At 37.1% G+C, this 14,479-nt stretch overlaps 1 protein-coding gene across 3 annotated transcripts in view; it reads right to left on the bottom strand.

Annotated features, from left to right (window-relative positions):
• Positions 1 to 2,261: 2,261 nt before the first annotated feature.
• The window catches only part of LOC127869196 (alpha-1,6-mannosyl-glycoprotein 2-beta-N-acetylglucosaminyltransferase-like), a 33,058-nt gene continuing 20,840 nt past the window's right edge, over positions 2,262 to 14,479 (bottom strand). For all 3 annotated transcript variants that reach the window (XM_052411549.1, XM_052411550.1, XM_052411551.1), the window contains exons 3-8: positions 11,190 to 11,289; positions 10,603 to 10,733; positions 9,939 to 10,023; positions 9,470 to 9,559; positions 8,966 to 9,087; positions 2,262 to 2,846 (exon numbers count right to left, since the gene is read on the bottom strand). In XM_052411549.1, the coding sequence (XP_052267509.1) occupies positions 2,618 to 2,846; positions 8,966 to 9,087; positions 9,470 to 9,559; positions 9,939 to 10,023; positions 10,603 to 10,733; positions 11,190 to 11,289 (757 nt within the window). In that variant the 3' untranslated portion in view covers positions 2,262 to 2,617. The remainder of the gene's footprint in view (positions 2,847 to 8,965; positions 9,088 to 9,469; positions 9,560 to 9,938; positions 10,024 to 10,602; positions 10,734 to 11,189; positions 11,290 to 14,479) is intronic.

Consider the following 14,479-nt stretch of genomic DNA (forward strand, 5'->3'; position numbering starts at 1 on the left):
AAACAATCAAAAGTAATCCAGTGTAATTTGTCCACTTCATATTGATGGCTTAATTTATTTGCCAATCGATATGTATAGAGAACATTACCGGATTCGATTTGCTGTTGGCATATATGGTAAAGTCTTCTTGGACCTTGTGTAGTACAATCTGATCTAAGTTCTTAAATTTAAAGATATTATAGCATACAGTTGACAATATAACAGCAAATACATTTTAACACATTGAATAAACACACATTCACAGATGGGCAAGAAGGATTTCTTTGTCTATTAATTTTTGTAGTAAAATTAAAAGAATACTAGCGTCATAAAGTTATTGGCTGATCACAGACGTTATTACAATTTTATAATGATAAACATCGCATTAAAGTAAAAACAGAAGCAGTTCAGATGATGTACTCAAAACCGTTCAGACGATGTACACAAACAAAAAACGTTCAGACGATGTACTATTTTCCGAATTCCTCGCCACATATCTAAAAAAGCTTAAACAACGTACGAACCTAGTACAAAATATTCTAAGCATGTTATCAAGCATAACATGTTGTATTTATTTCGTTGTTTGTCGTCTTGAATAGCAAACACGTCAAAATAAAGTATGTTCAGACGATGTACAATTTTCATTGCTTATTGTTCCTGAATGTTTGAGAAAACTACAGAAATCTAAGAAAAACGATAATTACCAGAGAACATAAGGCGACTAAGCGGGTACTCTGCGCATAGTTATCATTTATTTTGATGTTATAAAATATGAGAATACCTTAATTTTCGTCATTAAGCGAGAGCTTTTTCCGCCATGTTGTGCGTACGATGTACTTTAAGTGATCACGTGATTTCCCGCAGTGGAGATGGGCAATGTTGATAGCTTGAATATATATATATGAATAATAATTGAATCTACATGATGTATAGAAACCTTGTGACATCGTTTGTCTTCACGAAATCTCAGATACATGTAACTTTAAGTCAGAGTAAAAACCTAGGTCATCATTTCAAATGATAATAATCAACATTGTATTCACAAACGTTTCGCAGTTATGAATTGGCACGTACGACAATGACTTGTTTTAAAAGCAGCATTTACTTTTAACCCCAATAGCTAAATCATATATTATGTTGCAGCCTGTCACCCTTACTTAATTCCATCTGTTTTATTCAACAAAGATGATTGGTTGGCATCACGGTGTATAGTGTCTTTACGACCACAAAATTTGAGCTAAATCGCCCCACCAGTACTTTCAGTACTTTGATTGTTTGTCATTCGCTGTTTTTACCATTTGTTTCATCAGATAATTTTGGTCAGTCTACCATCTCACTCTTTCCTGTATAAGATGGTGTTACAGTACTAGATGAACATTCGTATGCAAGTTCCTCGAAGCTTACCGCTCGATTCAAAGGTCAGCGATGAAAGGCCGTGGAAAAGATTTAATGACCATTCCCCCAAACAAGTTGTGTGGCCTGGTCGAAGATATATACCGCGGTCTTCGGATGCAAAGTCCAGAGTAATACAAACTAAGCTAACCGGCCGTGTCAACCATTTAGATTAATTGCAATTACTTGTTTAACAGGAATTCAAAATACGTTGAAGCCTTCTGCATAATATACTCATCAAGCTGTCAAGTGATATCCAGTCTCCGGTCCTCAAGCCCTAATTATATTCATGAAAACAATGACGAACGTAATTCTCTGGCACTCTGACCAATTTATCAACCGCACTGTTTTCAGCAAAATATTTTTTGAATTGAGGCAAAAAATTACTATTTTATAATATTTTAACTATTCTTAAATTGCTTAAAGGGGCCTTTTCACTTTTTGGTAAAAGGACAAAATTGAAAAAATTGTTTCAGATGCGCCAAATTTCGTTGTAGTTTTGATATTTGTGAGGAAACAGTAATACTGAACATTTATATGCATCTTTTGACGATAAAAAAAACTGACAATTATAAAGCGTTGCAACGCGAAACGATTTAATAAAAATATTTGGAGAGTTCTGTTGTTGTCGTTATATTTTGTGATGCTATGAAGATTGCTTATATAAATTATAAAAATAATAAAATACATTACTTATTGTATGAACACGGATGGCCGAGTGTTCTAAGCGATAAATTTTTACTACAGGGGTAAAGCGGTTCGAGCCCAGTGGAGGGTTACTTTTTTCTTTCTTTGATTTTATTCCTGTATTTGTAATGGAACTTTTTAGGTTCAATGTTAACATTTATCAATATAAAGTATTTAATTACAAACTACAATACATGCCAAAATCTGTGAAATGGTCTCTTTAATAGTTGAATCAACAATGATAACTAATTTTAATATAATTGACAATCTTTTATTGAAAAAGTTTTTAATACCAATATAAGAACCCAGATAATTTTTAAATGGTTTATAGTTAGTATGCTTGATGTGTGTATACTTTCTATTCTTCAGAATAGATTTATTAAACTATGCCAAAGGAAAATATCAATTACATTTCTAGTCAAGGAGTTATTTTTAAAGGAAATTATCTAAGCATAATCAAATATTGTCCCCAATTAAAAACCAATCAATAAAGAAATAATAATCAAATTTAGCAGTCTATATTAATGTATAATATTTTAATGTATATATGTCCACATAACTATGTGTCTTCTTTATCTGTGGTGTTTTTTGCGAAGCTAAGACACAAGTGTTGGTCCCTGGGGTCGCTCCACCCGCCGTTGGGTTTTGGGTCTTGAAGTGGCAAACTCGTGTAACTGCTTATGGACAATGTGTTTGGGAATAGATGATCCTTGTTAACGACCACAAGCTTGTCTATGTTCTTCTTTTTCTTCTCTGGTTGACACTTCTTCCCTTTCTGGTGAAAACCACTGCAAGTTAAATCATACACCATTTTATCACATGCTATACCCTGTTTCCCATGTAATACAACCATTACATATTTTTTTATATTACACATGTGTTATACAACATTTTTAAGCGTTTTCATTGGCTTAGTTTTCGTTTATTGACCAATCGCATTTTGTTATTTTGCTGAAATGACGTTGCAACGTCAAATGACGTCACGAAATGTAAACAACATGCGGGATTAATCATTATGTTTGCGTAAATATTTATTTAATTTGCTCATTTGAAAGCATGTGATAAAAAAGATCTGACACTTGTTGTCATATCATACCATATTTTATTAAACTCGTCCAGGAAATTCGTTAGTAAGCTCGCCAAAGGCTCGCTTACTAACAAAATTCCTGAACTCGTTTAATAAAATATGGTATGATATCACAACTCGTGCCAGATCCTATATATAGTTTCATTTCAATGGTATTCCGTTCTATTACAGAGAAATAATGTGCTTGTTTGAAGTTAAAAAATATGCATGTTATTATGGCATTTAATTTTCCATGAACTCAGAAATGGCACGTGATGTTAAATGCTGTTTAATTAGAGCATGGGCATATGCTAGTGTAATCATAATACGTTATTATATATATATAACACTACATAATACGTTACTATATATATAACACTACATTTAGCTTTTTGCGCATGCTATTTAACCTGGAGCATTGTGTCAATTTACTTTGAACTTATAAATTATGGACCTTTCATAGGGATATAACGTTGTTAAGTCATGCTGTCTTCTAAAATAGTTTAAGTGTGAAAATAAATCGATTTAAGATTGGGTGAATCCGTCGACAATTAAAGAAGATTGTATCGTTGCTTTTAAAGCAATTCATAAAAATAAAATAAATTGATAATCAACACTATAATTGGTTTAACAGTATAGTATCATAACTTCATGATGTAAAACATTTGTTGCCATTTATATAAGTAAGTTATTCGGTATTTAAAAAGCTTTTTGTTATCGTAAAATACATACAACGAATTAAATAGTTTATGTAGTGGTGCATTGTCGAATATGTATATTGTATGTCGAATTGATAGATTTTGTATAAAAATATATCAGGGATTAATGGCTGATTTTTGTAAACGTCACGTTGGTGTATTGTATTTGATTGCGCATTCATTTATCGTGGAAAATTATATGAAACACAAGGGTTGATTGCGTATGATTATATTTAACATATACTGATTTGGTATTATTTGATTACAAATATATTGATTATGTATTATATGATTGTGTGTCACATGGATTCATTGTGTATGATTGAAAAGTACCTGTGGGCTAAAATAACATGGATTCATTGTGTATGATTGAAAAGACCTGTGGGCTAAGATGACATGGATTCATTGTGCATGATTGAAAAGACCTGTGGGCTAAGATGACATTGATTCATTGTGTATGATTGAAAAGACCTGTGGGCTAAGATGACGTTGATTCATTGTGTATGATTGAAAAGACCTGTGGGCTAAGATGACTTGGATTCATTGTTTATGATTGAAAAGACCTGTGGGCTAAGATGACATGGCTTCATTGTGTATGATTGAAAAGACCTGTGGGCTAAGATGACACGGATTCATTGTGTATGATTGAAAAGACCTGTGGGCTAAGATGACATGGATTCATTGTGTATGATTGAAAAGACCTGTGGGCTAAGATGACATGGATTCATTGTGTATGATTGAAAAGACCTGTGGGCTAAGATGACATGGATTCATTGTGTATGATTGAAAAGACTTGTGGGCTAAGATGACATGGATTCATTGTGTATGATTGAAAAGACCTGTGGGCTAAGATGACATGGATTCATTGTGTATGATTGAAAAGACCTGTGGTTTAAGATGACATGGATTCATTGTGTATGAGTGAAAAGACCTCTGGGTTAAGATGACTAAAATACCACACAATCAACTTCACAATGTGTGATGTAGCCCACTGGAACATCAATATCATGAAGTATTTCATCCACATAATAATTATATGGAATTGTGTGGTTCTTTTAAAGTAAAGCAAATGTACATCGGCACAATTATTCGGATTTTTTTTAATTCCAATATCGCAGAATTTTATGATTAATTCTGCCATATTTATATAAATTTTAACCTGTTTGAATGTAATTTACTGGCATCTAGGAAAGACTAGAACAGGTGCTAGGTGGGCCGGCACCCCACCTGGCTGTTCCTGTGAGGGAACAACCTACGCGAGCTTCAACAACAAATGACGGAAAACACCCCCAGGGTCTCCCGAGAGGGGGGGGAGGATGAGAGACCCAACCGGACGGACACAATGGAATCGACAAGGAAAGAACAACGGACAATGACCGATACAGTGGCCTGTGCATGTGGGAAAGTCTGCAAAAACTTTCGAGGGCTAAAGATTCACCAGACGAGGAGCAACTGTCAGCAACCTGATAGATTGAGGCAACGCAAAGGGTTACCTGATAAGACGAGGGAGAAGACTGGTCCGGTGGCCAACCATAGTACCAGAAGTCTCTCAGCACCAGTTTTGTCACTAACTGGAAGTGGTTGCTCGCCCGAAGAATTGCAGTCCTTAGAATCCTTAGCAGAGACAGAAAAAGCAGCTGGGAACAGTTCAGAGGATGAACTGCTGATGACTCAGACAGACAAGACAGAAGAGTCTTCAATCTTCAGCCAATTCATAGGAGAAGAATCCCCAATATTTCCCCCCATGGCTAGAGAAAGCCCGTCTGTCACTCCCAATGAACAGAGCACAGACCAATGGTCAACAAAAGACAGAAGGAAAGTCTCCAACATCACCAAACGCCAGAAGATATCTTGGCCAAGAACCAATGACAAGAAGTGGGATATGTTCGACAACGATCTTGACATTATCCTTCAGACCACTCTCCAAGGTAGGGAAGAAAGGAAAATCAAAATCTTGACCACCCTAGTCTACTCCCTGGGTCTTGAACGATTCGGCACTGATGAAAAGGAGAGTCAGCCGAAACCAGCTCCTAACCCAAACAGGAGGGAACGTGAAAAGAAGAAGGTCAGGGAAGAGCTTAATTCCCTGAGAAAGAGATACAAGAATGCCAATGAAGTAGAAAGGAAGGGACTGGCGAAGCTTAGAGAAGAGCTTAGATCTAGATTGAAAATCTTGACAACAGCAGAACGACTTCGGAGGAAACGTAGAGAACGAACAAGGAAAAGGGCAGCTTTCATCGTAAACCCGTACAAGTTCACCAAGACTCTGCTTGGCGAAGAGAGGGGAGGTAGCCTTCAAAGTGACCAGGAGGAAGTAGCCCAGTACCTAAGAGAAGTCCACTCCGACCCAGAAGGGGCCCAGCCTTTAGGTGACTGTGACAAGATAACACCTGCCGATCACCCACAGTTCCCATTGGACCTGAAAGAGCCAACACTCCAAGAAGTCAGAGACGTTGTCAAGAAAGCAAGAGCCTGCTCTGCTCCTGGCCCAAGTGGTATTCCAAACAAGGTCTACAAGAAATGCCCATAGCTGCTGAGAAGACTTTGGCTCCTCCTTAGAGCTGTATGGAAGGCTCGGTTCCTGAATGCTGGCAGGCAGCAGAGGGCTGTTTTGCCCCTAAAGAGAAAAACTCAAAGAATGTCAAGCAATTTCGAACCATCTAACTTCTCAGTGTCGAAGGGAAGATATTTTTCTCTATCTTGGCAAGACGGCTTATCATATACATGACCACCAACACCTACATTGATACATCAGTACAGAAGGGTGGCATCACTTGATTCTCAGGGTGTGTTGAACACACAAGTGCCCTCACTCAACTGCTTCACGAGGCTAGAATAAACAAGAAGAACCTGACGATTGTGTGGCTAGACCTCGCCAACGCCTATGGCTCCATCCCCCACCAGCTAATCCAAGAAGCACTACAGCGTTACCATGTACCGGAGCATGCAAGAAGCCTCATATGGAGTTTTTACAGCAATATCCACCTCAGGTTCTCATGCAAGAGCTTCACAACATCTTGGATATCGCTCGAAAAGGGTATAGTCACAGGCTGTTCTATTTCCGTGATTCTCTTTGTTATGGAAATGAATATGATCCTGAGAGCAGGCGAAAGAGAAACACGAGGGCCACTTACCAACGCAGGCATCCGTCTACCAGCAAACAGAGGATTCATGGATGATCTCACCACAGAAACCCATATCCAAGCTAGATGGATCCTGAACGCCCTAGATGAGACTGTGACATGGGCAAGAATGGTTTTTAAGCCAAAGAAGTCCAGGTGCCTGGTATTAAAGAAGGGAAAGGTCACGACACAGTTCAAGTAATTCATCCAAGGCGAGGAAATCCCATCATTGGTAGATAACCCAATCAAGTGCCTAGGTAAATGGTTTGATTCTACACTCTCAGACAAGAGCAGCAAAGGAAGAATCCGGCAACAGCTTGAGGAAGGTCTTCGGAGAATTGACAGAGCAGAACTACCAGGGAAGTTCAAGTCCTGGATCTATCAGCACGGTCTACTACCAAGGCTTGTTTGGCCACTGATGGTCAACGAGATACCAGTTAGTCTAGTTGAGCAACTCGAACAGGCAGTAAGCAAGCACATAAGAAGATGGCTAGGGCTGCCACCATCGTTCAGCTCCATAGGACTATATGGAAGGTGTACAAAGCTGCTGATGCCACTGACATCCCTAGTAGAGGTATACAAGGTAGCAAAAGCAAGGCTGTTCCTAACACTACGGGACTCAGCAGACCAGAAGATCAGTAAAGCTGGAATAGAAATCCGAACAGGGAGGAAGTGGTCGGCAAGCAAGGCAGTTGAACAAGCCGAGAGTAGTCTGCACCACCAGGTCATTGTTGGAGCTACCAACAAAGGTCGGGAAGGCCTAGGGCATGGGCAACAGCCCCGATGGGAAAAGGCAGACAGCCAGGAAAGACGCTCCATGGTACAACAGGAAATCAGAAGGTCAGAAGATACCCATCGGTCTGCAAGATCTGTGCAGATGGGCCAATAAGGTTGTTGGAGTCGATGGAATCTGCCAGAGAGAAAGCTGACATGGAGTGAACTTTGGCAGTATGAACCCCTCCAGCTGTCCTTTTTACTGAGATCAGTATATGATCTTTTGCCAACACCAACAAACCTTGAAAGATGGAAGCTTAGCGACGACCCAAGCTGTCCACCATGCAGCCAGAGAGGGACACTAGCACATGTACTCTCATCCTGTCCTGTTGCTCTCTCTCAAGGTCGTTACAGATGGAGGCATGACCAAGTCCTGCGAGTGCTTGCCCACATCCTGGAGCAAGAAAGAAGGAAGGAGCGACCAATCAACACCAAAGGGCCAGGTTACATCAACTTTGTCAGGGAAGGACAGAAGGCAAAGGGTAGCCAGACCACAAGCCTGCTACAAGAGGCCAGACACTGGGAGATGAAGGTTGATCTCCAACATAAACTTGAATTCCCAGATGTTGTTCAAACAAACCTACGCCCTGATATAGTCATCTGGTCAACAGCTCCAAAGAAGATGATACTCCTGGAACTGACTGTCCCTTGGGAAGAAAGAACTGATGAGGCAAATGAAAGGAAGCGGTCAAAGTACCAAGAACTGGCAGACATGTGCAGGGAGAGAGGGTACACCACCTGGATCTTCCCTGTAGAAGTAGGATGTAGGGGCTTCCCTGCGCAATCTGTGTGGAAAGCGCTAGGAGCTTTGGGCATCAAAGGCAGCGCTAGGAAAAGCTCTGTACGGGCCCTTGGCAAGGCGGCAGAGAGAGCGTCCAGTTGGCTCTGGCTACGACGCAATGAAACGACATGGAAGCCATCACAGACGAGCAGTGATTGATCACCACTGCTGCCCCGCCATCAAGAGGGTGTTCCGAGATAAGGGGCGAAACACCTGATGACTGATGGGAAGTCGGCTGATGACGTCTGTGTTACGCAGTAACCACTGTATTACTCAACACTACATAAAGCAAATATGCATACACACAATCCTATTGCTTTACATATTCCATATGAACTTACACCATACTGAACAAAAATAAAAGGACAGTAAACGAACTCCGATGACACTTCCGTTTCCAATTTCAAGTTTTCATGAGACTGCAATATAACTGGAACTTTAATGTATCATTCGGACAAGACCATACCAATCTCCCATGTGGAACACCCTTGTGGCCTTCATCTGCAACACCTTCATCTGTGGGATGCACTTACTGCTCAGATGTTGCAGCGTCCAGTCATAGTTGTAGTCGTCAAAATTACAGAACTCCTAAAATATCGTCAAAATGTAGATATAAATCTGCTGACTGGGACCATATACAATACAATCATACTTTTAAAAATATTGTAAAGAAATTGTGTGAAAACGTTATCCAGAATATAAAACTGATGGCTGGATCAACAATAAACTGAAACTGTACTCCAAATTATGGCTTGTAATTGTTTTCGTTGTTTAAATGCGCTAGTAATTGTAAAACAAATTATAAGGGGCATTGAAACCTATATAAAATACAAATCATAAAGTCTGTCAACATTGACAATGTAATTAACTTAATCAATACACACAGACTATGTTAAATACATAAATTGGACAACAGAGATCTAATATATACTAATTTGCTATTATTTAATTCCCACAATAAACCGTTTACCTTTGCACAAATTTTGATTTCTTCCCAAAGGTCGCGGTTGAAGGCAATCCCCCTGTTGAGTCGCGATGCGTCCCAGTTAACTACTTCAACCTGGAAATATAATGTTTTACTGTGTTACCGACCTTTTTGGAACTTTTTAATTGCCATTTTACTTTGTTGGTCAACACGTACATTTTGCCGACTATTTCGGATGTTATTTTTTTTAAAGCAGTTTAGCATAAATACTTGTAAATTCTATCTGCTTAAACGGGATTATTCTTTTCGACTTTATCGCTTCTAAAAGTGCATTCAGTAGAAGTAGTAAGTACAGTCCTTTACCAAACTTCAATAGCTAATCTGGAAGTTTACTTTACGTACATGCATAAATCCCGGTTTTCACAGACACCAAATCGAGTATTCGCACAGAGATAATGAAAGATATGGGTACAGAGTACACGGATTTATTGCTTTTAATATTTAACTTCCATACCTTGCCAGCATTGACCCCAAAATTGTGATGCTCATCATAATTTCCTATTGCTATTATTTTACATTCCTTACAATCATTCCAGTCCCTGAAAAAATACATTAATGTTGTCTTTAAAACACCCACACAAATATTACTTCTAACAACATGAACACCTTATAGAAGTAGGGTTGGACTATTATAATTAAGAAACTTTATTGTGTAGCATGATACGATTGAATGAATATATAATGATTGGTGGAACAAAGGTTACCCTTATGTGAGGGCAACTACTGATATGGCACACACGGATAATTTATAATTACAATTGTCACGCACAATAACATATAAAATAATGATAGAGGTAACGTGTTACTTTGAGCTAAAACTATGTTTGGTTATATGGATGACACAATCCAAAACTGGCCAATAGGGGATTCTTAAATAAACCCCTACTCATGGTAACATAATCAAGGAATGGTTATTTCTACGACACGTATTCAATAGTGTCCCCATAAAAAATATTAATGTCATCAAGCCAAACAAAGTTTTAAACTCAACATGTAACTTTATCGTTTACAGGTAAGGTTCCTTGACAGAACAGTTACTTGAAAGTGGTTATAACCATTTAGACTTGTAATGCAATAAAAGATAGATAAATGCTTTAAAATCAATCAAAATGGTTTACTTCTCCCTCAAATTCTGCACCATCTGTATGATATGAATAATATCTGGTGTGACGTAGTAGTCCTCCTCCAGTAGTAGTATCTGTCCCTTGTAGCTCCGCATCACATGGACGTTGTTATACACATGGTGAAGCTGTGAATATGTAATTCAAATATATCAGTTGGGAATATATACATTTAATACATAGAACAGCTTGCATTATACATGGCAAACACATGGTGTAGCTGGAAATAAACATAGTCAAATACAAAATGCAGATGGGTATATACTAGTAAGACATATGTGCACAAAGAAATAAACAGTGTCAATCACCCGTTGTAGCTGGAAAAATACATTGTCAAATACATGGTGTAGAACATTTAGATTGATACTAAAATCATTTTAAGTCATAATCTTATTGTTCTTAATTAATAAGAAAACAAATTATTTCTTACGTGTTCCATTATCGATGGATACACATTAAACTGTAATAAGTTCTTAACGTCTTCTTTTAAATAACTATGGTGTTAATCACAACTTTACTCAGTATAATTATTACAACTGAAATAATAAAAGTGAGACAATTATGAATAAAATGTCATGAATTACCTTCCATAACCAGTGATGCTTCATCTGACAGTATTTTGCCTCACGATAATGACCATAGTTGTCCGGAAATGCAGCATTATTACACTTCTTCTTCATTGCTCTGTAAGTGAACATAATAATTTACCTTTTCTGATTGACATTTGATACAATGTGTTATCATTGGTTGAATAAGTTTGGCTGATTGCGTGGGCCAGTGGTTGGTTAGACCGCTGCGAAGTTGTACCTCCGTCCTTATGACAATTTTTAAAGGTTATCTCACTCGTAGCACATGGTCAATGGAGTCCACTATGAGCACAAGGAGGAGATTTTATTTCTAGGGAACCATACACTGGAGATAGAGCCAATATAACACCTCTTGATCACATGACATTCATGGCAAAGTACAAATGGGCTTTTTCCATTGCGGATGAGTGTGTCAACATGTCATCCCTAACAATCTAGAACGACCACCACCAGTTAGTAGGGAACTTAGCCCGGGCATTTCTGGTCAAGTATTAAATGCATGCAGTCAAGCAGTTTTGAATTAACAGAAAATTCTTATTTAAAAAATATAAATTACATCACGATACCCTATTGACTGAGCTGGCATTTTAAACTGGTTGGTATGGAAATATAACTCTTTAACCATTTAGTATGGACTTATTAATAATTGCACGTTTGCTATCTGCCTAAAACTGTACTTTCTTTAAAAAATATGCAAGACATCTAGTAAAACTGTATTTGTAAGCAAAATACGGACAAACACAGTAGACGTAGGTGAACATATTAAATTGCAGATATTTGTGTTATGTTTCTTTATAGACATTGCATACATCAATCAAAAATGCTACAATTTACTGGAATATGCTCAGATAACCTGCGTGAATTCACCAGTTCATTATATCCCGGAGTAGTTTTAAAAGTGTTAATAATAAACAGTATGTTTTGCGCTTGAAACGGATGTTATCTTCTCCTTGGAAAGGTATGAGAGAAACGCATTTAGTGTTATGTTTGATGAATTAAATGATCAGATTTCGATAATACTTCTTAGTAAAGCTACACAGAAACTAAATTCCAATAGAATTGAAGGCACTGATAACAATATTTATGAGTTTTTTGTCAATGGTAGAGACGTGCTTTTGCAACATTTGCATGTACTTTAAAAAAGTGGTTATTTTCCAACTTCTTGGTCTAAGGGCTTCGTTGAATTTTTACTCACGATTGATGAATATAAAATAATGATAGAATCATAACTTTATTCAGTACGTTAGGAAATCTGTTTACTCGCATTTTGAATATAAGACTCTCATATCGGGCGGCACATTACTATTTATACGTAGAAGCACGGGCGGGGTTTATAAACAATATGAGCACTCTCGAAAATATGTTTGCACTGCAAGGTCTTCTGACAGATTTATTAAATCGAGGCTTTTGTTTATTTGGTCACTTAAGTAAAGCCTTGGATTGGGTAGTTCGTGGTAACCTTTGATGTAAACTCATTAAACTGAGGCTAAGATTCAAAAATAGTATTTCATGCCACTACCATGATATTGAAATTGAGATAGTAACGAAGTTGAACAAGCTTTGTGTTGTATTAACGCCTGTTGGCTCTTTCTCTGATGCACAAAGTACACTAGCTGTTGGCTGTTAAAAAACCGTTCAAAATGATTTAATAAACGGCAAACTTGGGCGCCTTAACTGTCAAACAAACATTATTAATAATATTAATATTATTTATTGGGTAAAATATTAACACACTTAGGTTTTTATTCAGTAAAAATAACTTACATTGTTAAAAAATTGCGAAAGATATCATTACAAAAAAGTTTGTGCTCCCTACTACATGATTTGCTAAGCACACTATGTGTTTACGATGCCTGATTTTTGCAGGTTGTCTGTCAATATACTATTTTTATATGTGCTAATACACAAACATTAACATATAATTGTATGAAAGTTGGAATGGTCGATTCATAAACTCGAGTAGAGCTCTTATTTATAGGAGTATAGCAAACTTTCAAATTCAATCATATTAAGTATTATGTAATTTTAAAAAGTACAGATTTAGCCAATATATGTTACGATTAGCTTCTCATAGATTAAGAATAGAAAGTGGCAATTGGTCTAAACTCATTCCTAATCATGTTGAGCAAAGTACATGTATTGACTGTAACCGTCTAGAAGACGAATACCATTTTGTTCTTGAATGCAACTTATACTCCATTAGCCTTCTGGAAATATTGAAAATAAAAATCTTGAATCGTGAATGCTATACAGACACTCTATAAAGTCGTGTATGCAAACATAGACGCTATACAAAGCCTCTAAACTTCTGTCTGATTGATTAATATTGAATTGAACAAACGTAGTGATTCGAAACATTATAAAAGTAAAATGCTGCAGATGTTGCTACATCATTAATTATCAATATAATATTCTCAATATTCAAATTCAGATAGAAATGGGAAATAATGAGTAATATAAATATACAAATCAATAATACAATGACTTTTTATTATTGCTTCTTGACACGAAACAAGCAATTAAATATTGCGAGCTATTTTTTTACTGTCATTTATTCGCCAGACTGATGATGTATTACTGTCATTGATTATCCAGACTGATAATGTATTACTGACATTGATTCGCCGGACGGATAATGTATTACTGTCATTGATTCGCCATACTGATAATGTTTTACTGTTATTGATTGATTCGCCAAACTGATAATGAATAACTGTCCTTGATTCGCCAGACTGATAATTTCTTAATGCCATTGACTCGCAAGACTGATAGTGCATAACTGCTATTGATTCAGGCTGATAATGTATTATTGTCATTGATTAGCCAGACTGATAATGTATAACTGTCATTGATTCGCCAGACTGATAATGTATTACTGTCATTGATTCGCTAGACTAATAATGTATTACTGTCATTGATTCGCCAAACTGATAATGTATTATTGTCATTGATTTGCCAGACTGATAATGTATTACTGTCATTAATTAGCCAGACTGATAATGTATTACTGTCATTGATTCGCCAGACTGAAAATGTTTTACTGTTATTGATTCGCCAGACTGATAATGTATTACTGTAATTGATTCGCCAGACTGATGATGGATTATTTTATTCATTCGCCAGACTGATAAATAATTACTGTCATTGATTCGCCAGACTGATAATGAATTACTGTCATCGATTCGCCAGAGTGATATTGTTTTACTGTCATTGATTCGCTAGGCAGATAATTTATTACTGTCATTGATTCGCCAGATTGATAATGTATTAATATCATTGATTCGCCA

Source organism: Dreissena polymorpha, chromosome 2, assembly GCF_020536995.1.
Source record: "Dreissena polymorpha isolate Duluth1 chromosome 2, UMN_Dpol_1.0, whole genome shotgun sequence".
Taxonomy (NCBI): Eukaryota; Metazoa; Mollusca; class Bivalvia; order Myida; family Dreissenidae; genus Dreissena; species Dreissena polymorpha.